The following is a 24,078-nucleotide window of genomic DNA, read 5'->3' as shown; positions in this document are numbered from 1 at the left end:
CGCCTCAGCCTCCCAAAGTGCTGGGATTACAGGCGTGAGCCACCACACCCAGTCAAGTTTTTAATTTTTTACATCATTGTTGGCTGTTGGCTTTTGAGGGTTGGGGGGTGTGTGTGTGTGTATATATATGTGTGTGTATGTATATGTATACATGTATATGTATTTGTGTGTGTGTATATATATGTATATATATGAGACAGAGTCTTGCTCTATTGCCCAGGCGGCTGGAGTGCAGTGGCACAATCTCAGCTCACTGCAACCTCCTCCTCCCAGGCTCAAGCACCCCTCCTGTCTCAGCCTCCCGAGTAGCTGGGACTACAGGAGCGTGTCATCATGCCCAGCTAATTTTCATAATTTGTTTTTTTGGGTTTTGTTTTGTTTTGTTTTGTTTGTAGAGACAGGATCTCACTATGTTGTCCAAGCTGATCTCAAACTCTTGGGCTCAAGCAGTCATCCCACCTCAGCCTCCCAAAGTGCTGGGATTATAGGCATGTGCCACCACGCCTGGCTAATTTTGTATTTTTAGTAGAGATGGGGTTTCACCATGTTGGTCAGTCTGGTCTCGAACTCCTGACCTCAGGTGATCCACCCACCTCGGCCTCTCAAACTGCTGGGGTTACAGGCGTGAGCCACTGTGCCTGGATGAGAAAGGATTTATTTATTTATTTATCTATTTATTTATTTATTTATTTATTTATTTATTTATTTATTTGAGACAGAGTCTTGCTCTGTCGCCCAGACTAGAATGCAGTGGCACAATCTCAGCTCACTGAAACCTCCACCCCGTGGGTTCGAGAGATTCTCCTGCCTCAGCCTCCTGAGTAGCTGGGATTACAGGCCTGCACCACCACGCCTGCCTAGCTTTTGTATTTTTAGTAGAGATGGGGTTTCGCCATGTTGGCCAGGCTGGTCTCAAACCCCGGCCTCAAGTGATCCACTTGCCTCAACTTCTCAAAGTGCTGGGATCACAGGTGTGAACCACCACACCTGACCGGAGGAAAGATTTTTATGGAAGACAGCAACACGTTTGCCTGTTTTTGTGCTGAGAAGCAGAGTGTGGTAGAAAAACAGTAGATATTGGAAAAGGAGTCAAAAGCCATATGACTTAGGGCCCACAACAAGGATTCTGGCTTTCACTCTAATTGCAAAGAGAAGACAATAAAACATCTCATTTTTGTTAAAAAATCTTTTTTTGCACCAGGCATGGTGGCTCACACCTGTAATCCCAGCACTTTGGGAGGCCAAAGTGAGAGGATCACTTGAGCCCAGGAGTTTGAGACCAGCCTAGGCAACATAATGAGACTCCGTCTCTCATTAAATAAATAAATAAATAAATAAATAAATAAATAAATAAAAAACAGAAGCGGCAGCTTGTGGAAGCGTAGAGTAGTGTAGAGAGAGATAACAGGGCCTTGCACTGGGCGAGCAACCATGGAAAGAAACCTGCAGTTCCTGGCAACAGGGTGGGCGTGGCTCTCCAAGTAAGGGAATGACTCCTTGTGCATCCAGGTGGGCAACTGTGCCACATGGAATTACCTATATGGGAAGATTGGTATTTAACACACATGGAAATCACCATGCTACTTTCTTCCTCTATGATTTTGACTATTTTAGATTCTACACATAAATGAAATCATGCAGTATTTGTAATTCTGTGCCTTTTTTATTTCACTTAACAGAATGTCCTCCACGTTCATCCATACTGTTATATGTCAGGATTTCTTTATTTTTTTAAGGCAGAATAATATTCCATTGTGTATATAAACACATTTGTGGCTGGGATCGGTGTCTCACGCCTGTAATCACAGCAGTTTGGGAGGCCTAGGAGGGTGGATCACGAGGTCAGGAGTTCAAGACCAACCTGGCCAAGATAGTGAAACCCTATCTCTATTAAAAATACAAAAATTAGCCGGGTGTGTGTGTGCCTGTAATCCCAGCTACTTGGGAGGCTGAGGCGGAGAATTGCTTGAACCTGGAAGTGGGAGGTTGTGCCATTGCCCTTCAGCCTGGGTGACAGAGTGAGACTCCTTCTCAAACAAACGAACGAACAAATTCCTTTATTCATCCATCAACAGATAGTTGTTTCCATATCTTGGCCACGGTGAATAATGTTGCAGCTACGGGAGTGCAGGCATCCCGTGGAGTTTCATTTCCTCCGGATCTATAGCCAGAAGTGGGATTGGTGTATCCTAATGTAGCTCTAGTTACAATTTTTTGAGGAACTCTATACCGTTTTCTGTAATGATTGTACCAATTTACATTCTTCTGATAGTGGCCATCCTAATGGGGGTGCAGTGATTTCTTGAGTTTGGGTTTATATTCCTCTTATACCTAGAGATGTTTACCATTGTTTTATATGCTTGTTGCTCGTTGCTCATTTGCATACCTTCATTGGAGAATTGCCTGTTCAAGTCGTTTGTCCATTTTAAAATCAGGTTTTGGTTTTGTGGTTGTTGAGTTGTGAAAAGTTCCATATAAATCCAGGATATATTTCAAATCAGATATATGCTATGTAAGTATTTTCGTCTATTCTGTAGATTGCCTGTTTCCTTTGATTAGCTAAAGTTTTTAAGTTTGATGTAGTCCCATTTGCCTATTTTTGCTGTTATCTGTGCTTCTGATGACATATTCAAGAAATCATTGCCATCTCCAACATCCTTACGTTTTCCCTTTTACTTTAGTAGTTTATAAAAATTTTTGGTCCCACATTTAGGTTTTTAATCAATTTTGAGTTAATTTTTATGTATGGTATAAGGTCAGGTACAGGTTCATCTTTTGCATGTGGAAATCCAGCTTTGTCAACATCTTTTGCGGGAGATGATCCTTTCCCAATTGTGTAGCAGTTGTGTTCGTGCGGCCCGCGCCATCCTGAAATTCACACGGACACAGAGTTGCAAGTTACTGCCCTCCGGGAACCTCCCCTTCTCTTCCGAAGAACCAGGAACCTGGGACCCTACAGCTCACCCGGGCCCTCTGGTAGCGTCTGGGCGCCTAACATTTCAGCGCGACCCCGCCCCAAAGGCGTGGAACTACAGTTCCCGGGATGCCAGCGTCCTCCGGTGGACTCCATTTCCCAGAGGCCTTCGCGGCCGCCCTGCTCCTCTAGGTCCCAGGCGCGCTGCGAAGCTTTTGCCGCCGGGTGAGCGGCCCGGGGCCTGAGGTCGCCCAGACGTCGGAGGAGCCGGGTCACGAGACTGGAGTCCGGCCGGGCGGTTCTGGAGCCTCCCGCCTGCGGAGTGCGGCCGGGGAGGCGCGGCCCGGGCACGCCAGATCCTGGGGAGGTGAGCGGCGTGGCTGGCTGACGGCCTGCGGCCGCCGGGGCTCCGAGGGCCTTTGTGGGCGCGGGTGGGCACCCCCGCGTCTGTCACCGGCCCCCGCGCGGGGACCTGGACTGTCGCCCCTGGCGGGCGGCTCTGGCACCGCTGCCGACGCTCCTGTCTCTGGCTCGCCGCCGCCGGCCGTGAACGAGGGGCCGGCGTCTCCTCCCGGGCCCACCCTGCCCCGCCGTGGGGGCCTCGCGGACTCGGGGCTCGGGGCGCCGGGACCCCGAGCGCAGGGCGGAGGCAGCCGGCCCCGGTTTCTGAGTCCGTGCCCAGGACGGCCGCCCTTCCCGCCCCCGGACACCCAGCGCTTTCCTCTTCAAAGCCGCTTTCTGTGCAGTCAGGAGAGGATTCCTTGGCGGGAGAGAGAGGAACCGGTGGGAGAGGCGTGAGGCGGAGGGAAGTCGTGCCCGGGGCCGTGGCTGGGGGAGTCCCGGCCGGCCTCGCAGGGGCGTGAACGGAGCAGGTGCCCCGGCGCTGCCTCAGTTTCTCGAGCGGTGCGGCGGGTGCTGGTAGTGCCAGCTGGCGCCGAGGGACAGCGGCGCGGGGCAGCCCTGGCCCTGGCGGGCTCGGCGGGTCGTGCTGCCGCTGCGGGTCCGGCGTCCCCTCCGTGAGCCCCAAGCCCGTGAGACCTGGGCCTGGACGGCGGCCGGCGCTGCTGCGGTCCGCGGGCTCCCGGCTCCTCCGACTCCCTGTGCGGGCGCCCGGGGTCTTTCTCGGCGGGAGTCGGGGTGTCGGAGCTGCGGGTTCCGGGGCTGGAAAGCATAAGGGGCTTCTTCCCGGCTCCCTTTTCCTTCTCAGATCTGCCTGCTGGAGACTGCACCGTCCTCAGGGGAGAGCCCGGAGAGGACATGGCTGCGGGGCGGCGGGAAGCGAGGCCCCAGGTGAGCTCACTGCCCTTCCAGATCCTCGTGGGTGGATTTTCCCCGCTGACTGAGGTTCTTCACCGGGACCGTCTTCAGCCAGGATGGAGCCCAAGTGCTTTTCCCTTGGAGGCGCTGGTCCGCCCTCATGAGTGGTGGATTCTGTAGGGAGGACCTCCCACCCTCCCCGTCCATGTCTAGTGGTTCTTTTTTCATTAACACACTTCGTTCATTAAATCTCAATCCGTTGCGTGACTAATTTGACAAGTAAGATACCACAAGTCTGTGTATCACTAGGGACAGAACAGACGTGCACACCTGGAAAACATCCTCGCCTCCTTCACTCAGCCTTGTCTCCTTTCCTAGCCTTTGCAGAAATACTTTTTCTTTTCACCCCTGAGAATCCTCATAACACCACCCTTTCCCCAGGCTTCTCCAACGCATCGTTTTTAGTTTTTTCTCTCTCAACTTTGTGAATCATATTCTTTGCTTGTATCACTCTCTTGAAAACTGATGTAGACCATTTTCATTTTTGTGTAGTGGGAATGAGGAGGCCACCCTTTTCTAGGTGAGACAAGAGTGAAGACCCCTCAGGTAGCCGCAGGAAGGGTTTCATGGGACATCAGTAGTGCAGAGGTAGTGTATGTGGTAGTTAGGAAGTAGGGCTGGCAAGCCAGGTGGCAGCGTTTTTACCCATCTCCTCTGTTGCTGTTTGTGGGCCTTGGGCTTCACCTCTCTGTGTCTCAGTTTTCTCAGCTATAAAATGGGAATAGCAGCTGTGCCCACCTCCCAGCGTAGATGAGGGGATCACATGAGTTGGTGTATGGAAAGTGGATCAGGGCTGGTCTCTGAGTAGTTACTGCTCAGTATGTGGTGGTCGTGGATGCAGAGTGACATTATTGTATTAATATATTCATATTCATGTTAATGTTGATAGAAACTGCTGTACAATGTGTTTAGGACCCAGAAGATGTTATTCTTTATTCATTTTTTTGTCTAACAATAATAATGTCCACTGAGTGTCTAGCACACCAGGGAGTGAGCTGAGGGCTTTACATTTGTTCCTTCATTCTCACAGTAACACGACAATTACAATTCTTGTTTTACATGTGAGGAAACTGAGGCTCAGAAAAGTTAAGTAACCTGAGCACAGTCCAAGTGCGTCTGGCTCTGAGTTCCCTCGGATCACCCAGTAAATCGTTCCTGTGGTGTGTCTTTCCGAGTATGGGCAGATCCAGCCACGTGATACCAGGGTTCTTCTGCGGCCTGGCATTCTCTTGTTTTTGTTTTTGTTTTTTGAGAGGCGGTCTTGCTCTGTTGCCTGGCTGGAGTGGAGTGCAGTGACACGACCTCGGCTCACTCCAACCTCTGCCTTCCAGGTTCAAGCGATTCTCCTGCCTCAGCCCCCTGAGTAGCCAGGACTACAGGCACATGCCACCATGCCTGGCTAATTTTTTTTTTTGTATTTTAGTAGAGTCGGAGTTTCCCCATGTTGACCAGGATGGCCTCAATCTCCTCACCTTGTGATCCACCAGCCTCCGCCTCCCAGAGTGCTGGGATTAAAGGTGTGAGCCACCATGCCTGGCAGCATTATCTTTTAGACTAGCCAGCACAGTGGAGTGTGATCTGAGGGTGTGGCCAGAACAGGCTGTTGTGCATTTGAGCTGCTCTTTGTCCTTCAAGGCATTCCTGTTCCGTTCCCACAGAGGCAAGCTGCTCTCCTGACCAGAACCTTCTCCATCCCTGTGTTTGAGTGAGTCTCTGTGGCATCTTTCCTGTCTATTTTTGCTGCCCATGTGTCAGTAATGTGTAGACCTGTGTGTAAAAATCAGTGAAGGGAATTTTAAGACCAGAGAGAGAGTACAGAGTTCACAATTAGAAAACTGGAGTTACGATCCTGCTACTACCTGTAGCAAAGCACATGACCTGGGATCTTGGCTGCCCTGGGCCTTGTGTTCTTGTCTCAGGGCCCTATCCAGCTACACAGTTGTTTTTCATTGTTCAAATTATTTCATGCATTTTCTAGTCTGACATTCAGATTATACATTCTTTGAGAACAAAGATCATTTCTTGTACTCTTCCCCAATATGCAAATAATTTGATGCTCTTTCTCACCATAAAAATATTGCAGGGTCATAGTCTAAACTTTAGAGAGTAATACCTTTATATATATACATTTGTAGATGTGTGTATATATTTATGTTTATGAATACATGTGTATCTATATGTGCATACCTATGTGAACGTTTATGTAGTCATATGTTGGTAATGATGTTTTGGTCAATGAAAGACCATAAATGTGACAGTAGTCCCCTAAGTTTAAAACATAGCTGAAAGATTCCTGTCTCCTATTGACTTAGTAGCTGTTGTAACATTATAATGCAAGGCTTTGCTCTTGTTTTGTAGTGATGCTGGTATAAACAGACCTACCGTGCAGCCTGCCAGTCCTATAAAAGTATACAACATATGCAACTGTGCAGTTCGTAATACTTGATAATATCTGTGTTGCTGGTTTATGTATCTATTGTACTGTTCTTGTTATTTTACAGTGTCTTCCTTTTGCTTGTTTTTAAAAAGTTAAGTGTAACAGCCTCAGGCAGGTTCTTAAAGAGGTATCCAGAAGAAAGCTTTGTTCTCCTAGGAGGTGACAGCTGCATGTGTGCCATTGCCCCTGAAACCCTTCCAGTGGGACAGGATGTAGAGGTGGAAGTCGGTGGTATTGATGATGCTGATCCTCTGTAGGCCTAGACTGATGTGCATATTTATGTCCTAGTTTTTAACAAAAAATTTTTTTAAGTAAAAATAAAAGCTTTTAAAATAGGAGAAAGCTTGTAGAATAAGAATATAAAGAAAGAAAATATTTTTGTACAGCTAGACAATGTGTTTAAGATAAGTGTTACTACCAAAGAGTCAAAGTTTGAAAAAATTAAAAAGTTGAAAAAGTAAAAGTTACAGTAAGCTAAGGATAATTTGTTGTTAAAGAAAACTTTTGAAAAATAAATTTAGTGTAGCCTAAGCTCACAGTGTTTAAAATGTCTACAGTCTTGCACAGTAGTGTCGTAAGTTGCACATTCATTCACCGCTGACTCAGCCAGGCAGCTTCCAGTCCTGCACGCTCCATTCATGGCAAGTGCCCTGTACAGGTGTACCATTTCTTTTCTTTTATACTGTAGTTTACCATGCCTTTTCTGTGTTTAAGTATATTTACGTACACAGACACTTAGCATTGGCTTACCGTTCCCTACAGTGTTCAGTTTGGTAACCTGCTGCACAGGTTTGCAGCCTAGGAGCCATAGGCTGTACCATATATATAGCCCGGGTGTGTAGGAGGCCGTTCCAACCAGGTTTGTCTCTTACATTCCCACAGTGATGAAGTGGCTTCACAATGCGTTTCCCAGAATGTACCTCCATCACGAATGGGACACATGACTATATGCTCTACATATTTCATATATACAACAGAAAATAAAATCGCCCTCAGCCCCACCGTCTGGAGATGATCACTGGCATTCAGTTTATTGCATGTCTCAATAATTTTCTATGTATGTAGAATTTTTTTTTTTTTTTTTTTTTTGGAGAGGGAGTCTCACTCTGTCACCCAGGCTGGAGTGCAGTGGCGCAATCTAGGCTCACTGCAAGTTCTGTCTCCTGGGTTCAAGCAATTCTCCTGCCTCAACCTCCCGAGTAGCTGGGATTACAGGCGCCTGCCACCACACCCGGCTAATTTTTTGTATTTTGGTAGAGACAGGGTTTCACCGTGTTGCCCAGGCTGGTCTCGAACTCCTGAGCTCAGGCAGTCCACCTGCTTCGGCCTCCCAAAGTGCTAGGATTACAGGCATGAGCCACCACACCCGACCAGAAACATTTTTTGAATGAGGACAAACTCGAAACAGTGATACATAACGTACTTTGTACTTAACATTTTCATGGGTGTCTTTTTATGTCAACAAATAGCAATTTATACCATCAGCTCTAATGATTGCCTACTATTTGTATTAATGTGATAATAGCTAACATTTGAACCTTTAATGTGAGCCCGATATGATTTTAAGTGCATTGTGCAGATTATCGTATTTATTTATTAACTATGTGGTAGATTTTGAGAGGCAGTTTCAGAGTACTTTTGAATGGAGCCTAAGACATCTGCCTGGATTGGAATCCCAGCTATACCACTGAACAGCTGTGTGACTTTAAACAAATTTTTTTTTCTTTTTTGAGATGGAGTCTCTTTCTGTTTCCAGGCTGGAGTGCAGTGGCATGATGTTGGATCACTGCAACCTCCACCTCCTGGGTTCAAGCGATTCTCCTGCCTCAGCCTCCCGAGTAGCTGGGACTACAGGTGCACACCACCATGCCTGGCCAATGTTTGTATTTTTAGTAGAGACGGGGTTTCACCATGTTGGCCAGGATGGTCTGGATCTCTTGACCTCGTGATCCACCCACCTCTGCCTCCCAGAGTGCTGGGATTACAGGCATGAGCCACCACACCCAGCCAACTTTAAACAAATTTCTTAGCCTTTCAGTGACTTTGCTTTCTTTGATGTAAAATGGAACAATAACTATTTTCTTCATAAGGTAATTGTGAAGGTTAGATAAGGTATATGCTAATGATTAATATAAAGCTCTAAATATAGTGTCTGGCCCATGTAAAGCATTCACTAAAAGAGAGGTATTCTGATTTTCATTATTATCTTCACACTTGAATCAGCACACAGGTAGTGCCATAAGTTATTTAACCCAGCCTCTATCCGTATTTAGGTTGTTTCCAGTTTTTTTTTGCTACTAACACCATGATAAGTATCCTTGTGCTGGTATTTTTGTGCACTGTTTATTAAAGTAATTGGTGAGTTAAAGATTATACACAGTTCTAAGTTTTTATGTATTGTCAAATTGCCAACAAAAGATTATTCTAATGAACACTCCCACTAATGGCCATAATCCCTCTACCCATCTCTTACCGTGGCTGCACAAGGCCTGAATCTCACTGTGTGCTGCTCAGTATATATTCATTACTGGCAAATTGTTCATTAAAGGAATGATCTGGAACCTTCAGAAGCTTAAATAGTATCAGAACTGTTATCACGGGTAGCGTGTCTTCCCCACTGCCACCCCGTCCACTCTGCGAGGGGGGTCCTGGGTGAGCTGGAACGACTTGTCCTTACAGGTGTCACTGACGTTCAAGGACGTGGCCGTGCTCTTCAGCCGGGATGAGTGGAGAAAGCTGGCTCCTTCTCAGAGAAACTTGTACCGGGATGTGATGCTGGAGAACTACAGGAACCTGGTCTCGCTGGGTAAGGAGGTTTCCCCTGTAGAAACAGAATTCGAAAATTGGGATAGCTCAGCACCTCCTTCCCTGAATAAAAGCGGTTGGTCACTGAAAAACTTGAGCTGAGTTTGAGGATTATACAAATCAAATCTCTATAAATAAACATTGAAAACTAACTTTCTCCTAATAAGAATGGAATTGTTCTATGTATTGGCAGATGGGTATTGATAATTATCCCCTTCCTGCTACACAATTTCACATTAGAAATTCTCTCATAGTTCAGGCAGCATTTTCCTGCTTTGATTGTTCTGTGGTTTGTTTGCTCATCTCTCAGCAGAGGGCTTACCTCATCCTTCTTCATCCACCTACCGTTGCCTTTCCCACTTCTCTTTTCCAGTCAGATGAATCTTGTAAAATTCACCTTCAAAAGGGAATCTCATGATGTTTTCTCATTATAAAAAAAGTTACTTGATACACCATTCTATAGATGCCAGTTTATAAGTTTTAATTACATCTATACATGCAACATTCCTTCTATAGAAAAGCCACGGTACTCTAGTAATCAGGGCATGCTTTGTTGTGTCAAAACCAAGACCAAGACTTTTTTTTTCTGTCTACATGCAGGACTCCCATTTACCAAACCAAAAGTGATCTCCCTGTTGCAGCAAGGAGAAGATCCCTGGAAGGTGGAGAAAGACAGTTCTGTCGACTCCTCTCTGGGTAAGTGGGTGGCCCAAGGTGCTCGGGAATCGCCGCAGACAGCGGTCTGGTTAATGAGAGGAGGTAGGAGTGTTGGTTGGGAAACTCCCTTGAGAATTCTCAGACCTCAAGAAGGGGTGGGGAAGGGGAAGCCCAGGCTCTTAGACACGATTACTCCCGTGTAATCACTTCCCCGTGAATCTCTCAGAATCTCTTTTCTTATTCTTTCCTTTTGTTTTAGAATGGGGCCGTATTTTCATGTATTCATTCAGCAAACATAGTATGTTTTAGGAATTTCAAATAATCACTCTGGCTGAAGCTCAGTGTGTATTTGGGAAAGGAGGAGGTGAGGAAGGAAATAGAAAGCTGGGAAAGGGCTGCGTGGTAAGAGCTTTGGCACAGTTCTAAGAGGTGGAAACTGTCCCATGGAGCACTGGAAATAATTGAAGGATTTGGGCAGGGAATCGTATGGTTCTTGGTATCTTAGAGAAGTTGGTGTGATTCAGAAACAGTTGAGTCTCCATCAGTGTAAGAACAGCTAAGGGACCTGCGGCGTGTCCCTACTCTGGCGAGCATCACCACCCTGAAGACAAGAGTCCAGGGACGTGGACAGAGCTCCCAGCAAGTTCCAGAGCATTGTTAGGACGCCACCATCTATGTTTAATGAAAATTATGTGTGTGTGTCATGTGCACGTAAGCCCAGAGAGAAAGGTTAGGAGGACACACCTTAATTAACTGGTGACATTAGTTATACTTGGAATAGGATTGAGAATGGGTCCATGAAAGGAGATGTTATTTACATGTAATGTTTTAAATTTTCACAAAGAGAACATATTCATGACATTGCTATGTGATTTGAACTTAATACAGATGGTCACTTTGGGAGTATCGTGACTGAAAGTGAGGCAAAACTAGAGGCGGGAAGCCTTGCGGAGTCATTGCAGTCATGGAGGGAGGCAGGAGGTGGGAGGGTCTGGATGAAGGCACTTGCCGTGAGTTTGTGAGGGGGGAGGAGGAGGTGCCCGCGTGATCAGGGCACAGGAGCAGGTGGGTGTGTGATGGATCTCACATGAGATGTGAGTGAAGTAGTCGGGTGGAGATCGCTGGTGGGCAGGTGTGTAAGTGACAGGGCCGAGACTCAAGCGAGGTCAGGGAGCCATCAGCATGACAGGGGCATTGGAAACCTGGAGCTGGCTGGGTGAGGGGGCCGGGTGGAGGCCTGAATTTCACGAAACGGCATTTGCTAGGTGCTTAAGCAGGAAGAATCTGACAGAGCCCGAGAAGTAATCAGAGGAGAGAAATGGGGAGAGGCCATTGTGGCAGTGGGGGACTGAGCGTGGTTGGGGGACTGAGAGCGGTTGGGGGACTGAGCGCGGTTGGGGGACTGAGCGCGGTTGGGGGACTGAGCGCGGTTGGGGGACTGAGAGCGGTTGGGGGACTGAGCGCGGTTGGGGGACTGAGAGCGGTTGGGGGACTGAGAGCGGTTGGGGGACTGAGCGCGGTTGGGGGACTGAGCGCGGTTGGGGGACTGAGCGCGGTTGGGGGACTGAACGTGGTTGGGGGACTGAGCACGGTTGAGCTGGGGGGACTCTGGCTCTGGGGGATCGAGGTTGAAGCCTCGCCCACAGCTTTCTTGTCCCTTGTATAGCACTGGGCAGAAAGGGATGCAGGTCTTGCGCTTCTGGAGTGCACGATCTAGCGGGGGACAAGGTGAACACACTCATTGCACACAAGGCACAGAAGGACACGTTCCAGTGAGGACCACGTGGGAAAGACACTCGGTGCTGTGAGAGTGCAGAGCAGGCAGGTGACGCCAGCAAAGGCTTTCCTGAGGAAGGACCTGGGGTCAAAGGACTGAAGAATTGCCCCAGGCCTAACGAATGGGGTTCGTGGCCGGGCACGGTGGCTCATGCCTGTAATCCCAGCACTTTGGGAGGCCGAGGTGGGTGGATCACAAGGTCAGGAGATCAAGACCATCCTGGCTAACACGGTGAAACCCCGTCTCTACTAAAAATACAAAAAAAATTAGCCAGGCATGGTGATGGGCGCCTGTAGTCCCAGCTACTCGGGAGACAGGCAGGAGAATGGCGCGAACCCGGGAGGCGGAGCTTGTAGTGAGCCGAGATCGCGTCACTGCACTCCAGCCTGGGCGACTGAGCAAGACTCTGTCTCAAAATAATAATAATAATAATAATAATAGATTTTCCCTAGTTGTTACAAATATCAAAATTTCATTCCTTTTTGCTCTTGACTAGAATTCCATTGTACGGATGTACCACAGTTTATGAACTCATGGAAGGACATTTGTGTTATGTGACATTTGTTTCCAGTTTGGGACAATTGTGAAAAACAACAAGTTACAGTGAGGAGCTGCAGGGCAGCCTTGGTCCCCAGGGTCCTGTGCTGGGGAGAGCTTCCTCGTGATGATAGCTTGAACTTTTTTTTTTTAATAGGGGAACCACACTTGTGTTTTGAATCTCCTTTGATAGAAATACACTCATTTTTTATTAAATTAATTTATTATTTAATTTTTTATTAAATTAAAATTTAATGAACTGCCAGAGGCTACCACAAAGTAAGCAGAATGCAAGCAGCAGGGAACCAGGTAAGATCTGAGAGGGGCGTCAGTCTGGCCATTGTGCGTGGGCTGAATCTGGTGTGGAAGATGAGGAAGAGAAGAAAGAATTGTTCTTTTCCCCCTTAACTGGGGAGCATCTGATGGCTGAGTAAGTCTTCCCTCTAGAGAGAAGTATTAACAGGCTGAAAATATAACTGGAGTCCAGAGCTGTCCAGAGGGATGCCGGGCACCTGGTAGTGTTGTCAGTCAGTCCCTTTTCAGATTCGGGAAGATGGCCCTGTGGGAAAACCGTGAGCAGTTTATTGAGTAAGGAAGGACGTCAGAGCTGTTTTCTGCCCGGTTCCTCTTGGTGGGATGACCTTCTCCTCCTCGTGTCAGATGGAAGTCAGATGGCTTTCCTAGGGTGCTGACATGTGCTTGCGTCTCTGCTGCACCCCTGGTGGGGCTCCTGTATGCCTGGACTAAGATTGCCTCAGGACAGCTTCCTTTTCCCATGAGAGCTCACTTCATTGAGAGCGTGGTTGAAGGACTGGGATGTTCCTGGAATTATCTCAGATTATTAACTCTAGCTCGAACCAAAAACTCAACCTGTAGGCTGGGTGTGGTGGCTCATGCCTGTAATTCCAGCACTTTGGGAGGCCGAGGTGGGAGGATCACTTGAGCCCAGGAGTTTCAAGACCAACCTCGGTAACATAGACCCTGTCTGTGTTTGTGTAACTTTAAAATAGAAAAAAATTATTTTAGACAAAAACCTACCCTTCGAACAGCCAGTGATGGAAAAACTTGCACTCCCAGGGATAGGATTCTCTGGAACCTCCAGTGGCCTCAAAATGTACTTGTTACTTTCTTTTGAGCTGGGCTCTTGCTCTGTGGCCCAGGCTGGAGTGCATTGGCGTGATCTCAGCTCACTGCAGTGCCCTCCTCCCAGGTTCAAGCGATTCTTGTGCTTCAGCCTCTCAAGTAGCTGGGATTACAGGCGCACACCACCATGCCGGGCTAATTTCTGGCTTTTTTTTAGTAGAGACCGGGTTTTGCCATGTTGGTCAGGCTGGTCTCGAACTGGCCTGAAGTGATCTGTCCGCCTCAGCCTCCCACAGGGCTGGGATGACAGGTGTGAGCCACCGCGCCCGGCCTGCTTTGTTTCCTTACTGCGAGAAGCCATCTTGGGCAGGCTGAACTGTGCAGGGTGGTGAGTGGAGCGGTTGCTCAGAGCGTTTGCCGGAGCTGGGACTGCACGCAGGAGGGTTGTCTTTTCCTCATTTGCACAGAATGCTGTGGGGCTTAGCAGCAGCCCTTATGACATGGCCTGGAATGGTTTTAAAAAGTGACTGCTTACAAGATGGAAGTGTGGCCACCATGCTCTGTAGCCCTGTTTGATTTTACTTGTGTTCGTAGAGATGGAGGTCTTGCTATGCTGCCCAGGCTGTTTTTGAACTCTTGGCCTCAAGCAGTCCTCCCATGTCAACCTCCCAAAATGCTGGGATTATAGGCCCCTCAGTGCTCTGAAAATGTGGGCTCCTCTCCTACTTGAGTGCTGGCTGCACATCTCAGCTTGGCACTGCCAGGCTGCCCACCACAGCTCTGGGGTGATCTCGGTTTATGTTCCCTCCCTAGCTTGGAGGCAACAGGGGAAGGGACTTGGTTGGTGGTGTTTGTGACAGAGCCTTTCACTTGTCTGTGGGCCTCTCTACCCTAAAGAGATGCAGAACCACTGTCCATCAGTGCAGTTGGCCCAGGGTGGATGGCTGCCCTGTGCCCAAGATGGGGAGGGAGGCCCTGCCTGGTGAGGAGCAGGAGGAACTGGCAGGGGAAGGAAGGTCACCAGCAAGACAGACTGACTGCTGCTTATGGCAACTGCAGCTTCCTGGAGGTACAGCTAAAGTACTCAGGGCTTTTGTTCCTTCCACAGTCCAAGGGTAGCAAGGGCAATAGCACTGCAGTGGCAGCGACAGAGGGACTTCCGATTGCCTCTGTCAGTTCCACCTCAGAAACACGGAACGACTGCTACTGGGAATCTTCGGCCGAGGGGTGAGGTGGCTGCACTGCCGGCCTGAGGTGGGGGATCTGCCTGGTGAAGAGTCAGGGATTAGTGCTCACAGGGAGAGGAGACTGAGCTCCCGTCCGTATGTGACTGTGGCATGCTGGAAGCGCAAGTGGAGGCTTCACTGTTTCTTCCCCAGACCGAGGGCAGCAGGTGCAGGACTGCCGCTGTGGCAGTGGCATAGGGGCTGTCAGTTGCCATTGGGAGCCCTTCCTCAGGGAAGCACAGAGCCACTACCAGTGGGAGTACTCAGCCAGGGGAGGGACGGCTGTTCTGCTGTCCAAAGCCAGGGTCCCTGCCTGGTGAGGAGTTGGGTATGGGAGCTCACAAGGTAGAGAGACTGGGCTTGTCTCCATATGGTGGCTGTGGTGTACCAGAGGTACCAGCGTAGCGACCGGGCCCTGGGTTCCTTCCCCAAGCCAAGGGTGGATAGTGGTACCATTTCAGCTATAGTGGTGGAGGGACTGTGGGTTCTCACATTTGCTCCGCAGGGAAAGGCAGAGCCACCTCCAGCTGAAGCATTCAGGTAGGCTTCATGGTTGTGCTGGAGTCCCAGAGGGCCCTGTCCAGTGAGGAGAAGTGGAAATGGGGACCCGTGTGGGAAGCAGTCTGGCCACTTTTTGTGGGGCAACTGTGTTCTTCCTGGAGTTCTGTTCCAGTCCCTAATCACTGTGCACCCTCCAGAGCCTGAGGGCAACAGCAGTGAGGGCTGTGGCACAGCAGAAGTAGCAGCCTGCCTCTCCCTTTGGGAGCTCTGACCTGGGGAAGTACAGAGTGCTATTGGCCCGGAGCCTAGGCAGGGCTGCTGTGGTCATGCTACGGTCCCAGGATGATGCATATTTCGGCCTGCTTGATGGCATCCTACATGGCCCTTAAGTTCTGTTCACTTTTCAAGTATTCTCTTCTTTTTCTTCCTTAGACTCAAGTAATTTTAATTGTCCTATCTTAAAGTTTGTTGGTTTTCCCTATGGCCTGCTTAAACCTTTTGAATTTCCCTAGTGAAATTTTCATTTCAGTTATTATACGTTCAAATCCTAGAATTTCCTCTTGGTTTCTTGTTGTTTTCTTTGTATTGATAGTTGGATTTGTTCATCATTTCCATGAGTCATTCATATTTCCCTCTAGCTCTGAGCATCTTCATGATAGTTGTCTTTGTGTCACATGCCACCATCTGGTCTTCTCCACAGATGTTTTCTGTTTGTTTTGTTCCATTGACTGAACCATACTTTCCTATTTTTTTATGCCTTTTTTTTTTTTTTTTTTTTTGGTCTTACAGTGTTGTAACTCAGGATCGGATCTTCCCACTTCCGTAAGGTTTGCTGGGTTTTGTTTTGGTTTTGTTTTTGTTTTCTTATTGCTGTAGGGTGGCACTAGTCCAGGAATTAGCCTGAAGTATAAACTGTAGGTCTTCTCACATTTTTTTCTGAGCCCTCGTCTTCCCTGGCCTTGTGCAGTGACTTTCTAAATTCCCCATGTGTGCAGTTGCTTTTTGTTTTGTTTTGTTTTGTTTTGTTTTGTTTTTGAGATGGCGTCTTGCTCTGTTGCCCAGGCTGGAGTTCAGGGGCGTGATCTTGGCTCACTGCAACCTCCACCTTTTGGGTTTAAGCGATTCTTCTGCCTCAGCCTCCTGAGTAGCTGGGATTACAGGGACCTGCCACCACACCTGGCTAATTTTTATGTTTTTAATAGAGACAAGATTTCTGCATGTTGGCCAGGCTGGTCTCAGAACTCCTGACCTCAAGTGATCCACCCACCTCGGCCTTCCAAAGTGCCGGGATTACAGGTGTGAGCCACCATGCCAAATGTCCTTATCCTTAAATGTCTGAGTCCCCAAAGCAGAAAAAGGGGAACAGAAGAGGAAAAAAGTAGGCACTGTTCCTTAAATCCTCTGGAAGCCACATCAGGTCAGTGGGGATTGCAAAAATGGCAGCCTGCATTTGTGTCTGCACCTCCGTGATTCAAAGCAGTAATTTGCAGTCAGAACCCAGATCCCCATTATTGGAGAACAAGGTCTTTATTGCCACTTTGGCCACCAAAGGCCAATCTAGGGATGCTAGTACGGCTTGAAGCCAGAGGATTAGGAGTTTGGAGATGGGTAGCTGCTGCCAACGGAAATTAATTTCACTCAACTGGCCAGGCCTTCCCCTAGAAGCTTGCAAGCCTTCAAATAATTTCCAGAGTTTCAAAATAGTTGTATCAGACAGATTCTGACAGCTCAGTTGTCTAGGTGGATAGATAGAACCTTGGTGCTTCCTACTCTACCATCTTACCTGACATCCACTTTTTCTTTTACCTTACATTTATTTTGCCCTTTTGGCAAATTCTGTCTTCAAGTATGTATGTTGTATGCCACCATCTGGAGTTTTGATGGGGAGTGCTACTGATGTCTACTGGGTAGCATACTGAGGATGAGGTCTTACATGAAAGTCACAGTTATGAAGTTAATTCTTACCATTTGGGGAAGAGATTTTGATAGATTGCTTGTCACACATCCATCATTATCTTCAGCTACCCAGAAGGCTTTGATATTTACTCTTTAAATGTACATTTTATGGCACTTAACCTCAGTGCCCATTTAGGTCTCTTCCAAGCATACTTGCCTTTCTTTTCTGTTCTAAAGCCTTTTAAAATAAACTTCCACTCCTGCTCTGGAAAGAAAGAAAGAAACATACATTTTGTCATTTGATAAATATTTAAATTTTCCACTTGGAAGTTTTTTTTTGTTGTTTGTTTGTTTGTTTTTGAGATGGAGTTTTGCTCTTGTTACCCAGGCGGGAGGCACAATCTTGGCTCATTGCAACCTCTGCTTCTTGGGTTCAAGCGATTCTCCTGCCTTAGCCTCCCAAGTAGCTGGGATTACAGGCATGCACTACCACACCTGGCTAATTTTGTATTTTTAGTAGAGATGGGGTTTCACTATATTGGTCAGCCTGGTCTCGAACTCCTGACCTCAAATGATGCACTTGCCTCGGCCTCCCAAAGTGCTGAGATTATGGGTATGAGCCACCACACCCAGCTGAAAGTATGTTTTTAAAGTATATATATTTTAGGACCTTGTTGTCTGTGTGTGCTTTTTTTTTTTTTTTTTTGTGAGCTGGAGTCTCACTCTGTTGCCCAGGCTGGAGTGCAGTGGTGCTATCTCGGTTCACTTCAGCCTCTGCCTCCCAGGTTCAAGTGATTCTTCCTCTCAGCCTCCCGAGTAGCTGGGATTACAGGCATGTGCCACCACACACAACTAATTTTTGTGTTTAGTAGAGATGGGGTTTCACCATGTTGGCTAGGCTGGTCTCAAACTTCTGACCTTAAGAGATCTGCCTGCCTCGGCCTCCCAAAATGCTAGGATTACAGATGGGAGCCGCAGTGCCCAGCCTGTGTGCTGATTTCTTTGCAGAAATGAGAGGTGTTGTTGTTGTTGTTGTTGTTGTTTTTGTGTTTTTTTTTGAGACAGAGTCTTGCTCAGCTGCCCAGACTGGAGTGCAGTGGCCCAATCTTGGCTCACTGCAATCACCATTTCCCAGATTCAAGCCATTCTCCCGTCCCAGCCTCCCGAGTAGCTGGGATTACAGGCATCCGCCATCATGCCCGGCTAATTTTTGTGTTTTAGAAGAGACAGGGTTTCAACATGTTGATCAGGATGGTCTTGAACTCCTGACCTCCCATGATCGGCCCGCATCAGCCTCCCAAAGTGCTAGGATTACAGGCATGAGCTGCCATGCCCAGCCCAGAAACCAGAGTTTTAAAATTACATCTTTCTTAGTAGGTGTGGGCTATAAAAGGAAAAAGATTAACCCACTCACTCCTGTTACAAGGAAGGACAGAAAGTGGAAGAAAACTTCATTTTTAGTTTTGTTGTAGAAAAGTTTGAGCATATATGAAAGTAGAGAGAATAGGCTGGGCGTGGTGGCTCACGCCCGTAATCCCAGCACTTTGGGAGGCCAAGACGGGTGGATCACGAGGTCAGGAGATTGAGACCATCCTGGCTAACACGGTGAAACCCCATCTCTACTAAAAATGCAAAAACAAAATTAGCCAGGCATAGTGGTGGGTGCCTGTAGTCCCAGCTACTAGGGAGGCTGAGGTGAGAGGATGGCGTGAACCTGGGAGGTGGAGGTTGCAGTGAGGTGAGATCACACCACTGTACTCCAGCCTGGGCGACAGAGTGAGACTCCATCTCTAAATAAATAAATAAAGTAGAATAATATAATATGACTTCCCATGTATTCATCATCCAATTTCTTTCTTTTCTTTTTTTCTCTTTTCTTTTCTTTTTTTTTTTTTTTGAGTCTCACTCTGTTGCCAGGCTTGAGTGCAGTGGAGCAATCTTGGCTCACTGCAACCTCTGCCTCTTGGGTTCAAGCGATTCTCCTGCCTCAACCTCTTGAATAGCTGGGACTACAGGGGCATGCCACCACACCCAGATAATTTTTGTATTTTCAGTAGAGACGGGGTTTCACTATGTTGGTCAGGATGGTCTCGATCTCTTGACCTCATGATCTGCCTGCCTTGGCCTCCCAAAGTTTTGGGATTACAGGTGTGAGCCACCGCACCTGGCCTCTTTTTCTTTTTCTTTTCTTTTTTTTTTTTTTTTTTTTTAAAGATAAGGTCTCTTACTTTGTCACCCAGGCTGGATGGAATTACATAATCATGGCTTATTGTAGCCTCCTGGGCTCAAGTGATCCTCCTGTCAGCCTTTTATGTAGCTAGGACTGCAGACGAGTGCCACTATGCCCAGCTAATTTATTTTGCTTGTTTGTTTGTTTTAGAGATGGGATGTTACTGTATTGCCCAGGCTGATCTCAAACTCCTGGGCTCTCCTTGGCCTCCCAAATTGCTGGGATTACAGGGAGAAGCCACTGTACCCAGCCCATCACCCAATTTCAGCAGTTGTCAACTCATGGTCAATTTTTTTTTTTTTTTTTTTTGAGATGGAGTTTCGCTCTTGTTGCCCAGGCTGGAGTGCAATGGCATGATCTTGGCTCACTGCAACCTCTGCCCACTAGGTTCAAGTGATTTTCCTACCTCAGCCTCCCAAGTCGTTAGCATTACAGGCGACCGCCACCACGCCCAGCTAATTTTTGTTATTTTTAGCACAGATGGGGTTTTGCCATGTTTTCCAGGCAGGTCTCAAACTCCTGACCTCAGGTGATCCACCTGCCTTGGCCTCCCAAAGTGCTGGGATTACAGGTGTGAGCCACCACACCCGGCCAATTCATGATCATTTCTGTTTCATCTGTTCCAGTGATTATCTACCAGGTGCCAATTCATGATCATTTCTGTTTCATCTATTCCAATGATTATCTACCAGGACTGATTTTGTCATTTGTCAATGTCTTGAAAGATTTTTGCTTGTCGCAATCCTGGAGGGAGGAATTGTGAGGGGCAGGTGCTACTGATTTCTATTGGGTGGAGATCAAGTATGTTGCTAAACATTCCACAATGCACAGGGCAGCCCACACTATCCACACAACTAAAAAATTAGCCCAAAATGTCATCTGAGGTTGAGAAATCCTTATCTATATCTTAATGCACTGACATTTTTATAATGTTATTCCATCTAAGAATAGGAGAGGTGATTATTTGTTCAGATGTACTTTAATGTCATTCATCAGATAATGTCATTCAAGACTGGTATAAAATTTCCCTTGTGTAGGTTTTTCGTATTACTTACAAATTTACTACTCTGATTCTTAGTATAAGTTAAGGCTATTGATTTTAATGTGTCAATTTTTTATCCAGCTACTTCACTGAGTGAGTTTTATCGTTCATTCGCTGGACTGTTTTTTTGAGATGGAGTCTCGCTTTGTCACCCAGGCACGATCTCGGCTCACTGCAGCCTCCACCTCCCAGGTTCAAACAATTCTCCTGCCTCTGCCTCCCGAGTAGCTAGGATTACAGGTGTGCGCCACAATGCCCAGATAATTTTTGTATTTTTAGTAGAGATGGGGTTTCACTATGTTGGCCAGGATGGTCTTGATCCATTCTCTGGACTTTTCAGTATTATTATCTGCAAGTAGAGGTAGTTTTACTTTCTCTTTACTCATATCTGATTGATTTATATTGCCTGATTGCATATGTCTAGTACAGTGTTAAATTGTAGGGAAAATAATGGGTGTCTTTGCCTTGTTCTTGAGCATAGCAGAAATACCTCTAGTGCATTTAGTAGGTACTAGCTTTAGGACAAAGGTCTATGTATTTTATCATGTTGAGGAAGTATCCCTCAGTTCATTTTTGCTTGAGTGTTTTTATTGTCTGTGGTGCTGAATTTTGTTGAACATTTTCTCAGCATCTCTAGACGTATATTATTCCTTACTTATATGCATTTAATGTACTATAGTAAGTGCTATAACAAGGGGAGTGAGTTGTTGGAACTCTAAGTTAGGAAAAGGTACACAGAGGAGTTAACACTTGAACTGAATCTGAGGGATACAAAGGAGTTTGGAATGTAGGAAAAGGAGGGAAGACATTCAGGAGTATAAATAATTACAGGAATGGGGTAATTTATGAGCCCATCATAGGCTTTGGGTACCAGATTATATTTCCTAAATTCATATGCCTCCTCCTTCTCTAATCCCTCTGCTCCATTCTCTTGGTCACTCTTACACATTCACCTGTCTTAAATGAGTTTGCCTTATTCATTTGTTCACTTAGCAGTTCAGCTGTCATCCATTATTTTATATAGTGTTTTTAAAAATTTTGTCCTCTTTTAGTCATATAGCAAACCCTTACTGAGATATCATTAATCCCTTCTACACATTTAGTCTCAGTCTATCACATGAATCATGGGCTGCTGCTTTCTTTTTTTCTTTTTTCAGGATGTAAGAGCACGCCTAAAATGACAAAGTCAGCTCAAACTCAGGATTCATTTCAGGAGCAGATGAGGAAAAGACTGAAAAGGGTTGAACCCTGGAACTTCATACCAGAAAGACCTTGCATATATGAAGAGAAATTAAAGAAACAGCAGGACAAAAACGAAAATTTACAAATATTTTCAGTTGCCCATACAAAAATCCTTACTGTAGATAGAAGCCATACAAATGTTGAATTTGGCCAAAACTTCTACCTGAAATCAGTCTTCATTAAGCAACAGAGATTTGCTAGAGAAAAAACTCCATCAAAATGTGAAATACAAAGAAATAGTTTCAAGCAGAATTCAAATTTACTTAACCAATCAAAAATCAAAACAGCAGAGAAACGCTATAAATGTAGTACATGTGAAAAATCCTTCATTCACAATTCATCCCTTCGTAAACATCAGAAAAACCACACTGGAGAAAAATTATTTAAATGTAAAGAATGTTTAAAAGCTTTCAGCCAAAGTTCCGCTCTGATTCAGCATCAAAGAACTCACACAGGAGAGAAACCCTATATATGTAAAGAATGTGGGAAAGCCTTCAGCCATAGTGCATCCCTTTGTAAGCATCTAAGAACCCATACTGTGGAGAAATGCTATAGATGTAAAGAATGTGGTAAATCCTTCAGCCGAAGGTCTGGGCTTTTTATACATCAAAAAATCCATGCTCAAGGAAATCCTAATAAATATAATCCAGGTAGGAAGGCATCTAGTTGCAGCACATCCCTTTCTGGAAGTCAGAAAATTCATCTCAGAAAGAAGTCCTACTTATGTAATGAATGTGGCAACACCTTTAAGTCTAGCTCATCCCTTCGTTATCATCAGAGAATTCACACTGGAGAGAAACCTTTCAAATGTAGTGAATGTGGGAGAGCCTTCAGCCAGAGTGCGTCTCTTATTCAACATGAAAGAATTCACACTGGAGAAAAGCCCTATCGATGCAATGAATGTGGGAAAGGCTTTACTTCTATTTCACGACTTAATAGACACCGAATAATTCATACTGGAGAGAAACTGTATACTTGTAATGAATGTGGTAAAGCCTTAAGTTCCCACTCAACACTTATTATTCATGAGCGAATTCATACCGGAGAGAAACCCTGTAAATGTAAAGTATGTGGAAAAGCCTTCAGACAGAGTTCAGCTCTCATTCAACATCAGAGAATGCATACTGGAGAAAGACCCTATAAATGTAATGAGTGTGGGAAAACTTTCAGGTGTAACTCATCACTTAGTAATCACCAGAGAATTCATACTGGAGAGAAACCATATCGATGTGTAGAATGTGGGATGTCTTTTGGCCAAAGTGCAGCTCTGATTCAACATCAGAGGATTCATACAGGAGAAAAACCCTTTAAGTGTAATACATGTGGAAAAACTTTTAGACAAAGCTCATCACTTATTGCACATCAAAGAATTCATACTGGAGAGAAACCCTATGAATGTAATGCATGTGGGAAACTCTTTAGCCAGAGGTCATCCCTCACGAATCATTATAAAATTCATACTGAAGAGGACTCCTTAAAAGCCGATATGCATGTGTGAAAACCTTAAACCAAAGCTCATCAGAGAATACATGCTTGAGAGTGATTTATTAAATATAATGACTATGAGAAAACGTGTACTTCTCACCAGATACTAAGTTTTAAGAATAAACTTTAGCTATATAATAACTATCGGGAAAGCTTTTATGCTTGTCAGTTTTTAAAATATCCCAAGACAGTTCACTGTTGCAGACATTGAAATTGGCCATTTGTAAGATAAAAGGTATGTTTATAAAATCTCTCTTTATATAATATATGCTATCTGTGACATGCAAAAATGAGAACAGTCTGGGTGTGGAGGTGCTGAATTTTTCATTAGAAAAACAATTGTGTAAGCTACTATTATATAAGTATATTTATTACAGCAGACATTTTCATAGCAAACAAAACAATTGGTCTTAAAAATATATGCAATATATACTTACCTGGCAGGGGAGACACCATGATCACGAAGGTGGTTTTCCCAGAGCGAGGCTTATCCATTGCCCTCTGGATGTGCCGACCCCTTCAGTTTCCCAAAATGTGGAAAACTCGACTGCATAATTTATGGTAGGGGGGAATACATTCGCGCTTTCTCCTAATATATATACACACACACACACACACACACACACACGCAGTATTAGAGCAAAGGACCAAATAAGAGATGAAAACTAACTGAACTACCTCTTAGTGTCTGGAATTTACCTTTTCCTGACCTATTGTCAAACTTCATGCATGACTTTTATTAAAAAAAAAATCTGTTACCTTCTTCGTTCTAGTCATTTCCAAACAACATCTAATAGCCTCCCATATTTGCTACACATTTCCTAGTTTTGTTTTCAGAAGTTTTTCTTTATTGTCTTGAAGTCATATTTATTATGAAACCATACTTGCTATGCTCTGAACAGTAATGTTAGATAGTTTAGGTTGAAGCA

General features: G+C 45.8%; 1 protein-coding gene and 1 non-coding gene across 2 annotated transcripts; both read left to right on the top strand.

Annotated features, from left to right (window-relative positions):
* The first annotated feature begins 3,084 nt into the window (after positions 1–3,084).
* ZNF354B (zinc finger protein 354B) lies at positions 3,085–23,164 on the top strand. The gene is made up of 5 exons (XM_037992784.2): positions 3,085–3,281; positions 4,122–4,204; positions 9,348–9,474; positions 10,074–10,169; positions 21,580–23,164. The coding sequence occupies exons 2-5, from the start codon at positions 4,172–4,174 to the stop codon at positions 23,160–23,162; spliced, it is 1,839 nt and encodes a 612-aa protein (XP_037848712.2). The 5' UTR covers positions 3,085–3,281; positions 4,122–4,171; the 3' UTR covers positions 23,163–23,164.
* A 414-nt stretch (positions 23,165–23,578) lies between these two features.
* On the top strand, positions 23,579–23,741 carry LOC119621955 (U1 spliceosomal RNA). Its single transcript, XR_005238589.2, has one exon. It is a non-coding gene; the product is annotated as a U1 spliceosomal RNA (small nuclear RNA).
* The last annotated feature ends 337 nt before the right edge of the window (positions 23,742–24,078 follow it).

The sequence above is a fragment of the Chlorocebus sabaeus genome, chromosome 23 (assembly GCF_047675955.1).
Source record: "Chlorocebus sabaeus isolate Y175 chromosome 23, mChlSab1.0.hap1, whole genome shotgun sequence".
Lineage (NCBI taxonomy): Eukaryota > Metazoa > Chordata > Mammalia > Primates > Cercopithecidae > Chlorocebus > Chlorocebus sabaeus.
This window is presented reverse-complemented; position numbering and strand designations above follow the sequence as displayed.

What these genes read in the sequence shown, in the direction of transcription:
- ZNF354B (XM_037992784.2), top strand. Translation starts at nt 4,172, where the DNA reads ATGGCTGCGGGGCGGCGGGAAGCGAGGCCCCAG. An exon ending in GGCGGGAAGCGAGGCCCCAG is followed by an intron (nt 4,205 to 9,347) that starts GTGAGCTCACTG and finishes TTGTCCTTACAG; the next exon opens with GTGTCACTGACGTTCAAGGA. An exon ending in TTCTGTCGACTCCTCTCTGG is followed by an intron (nt 10,170 to 21,579) that starts GTAAGTGGGTGG and finishes TTCTTTTTTCAG; the next exon opens with GATGTAAGAGCACGCCTAAA.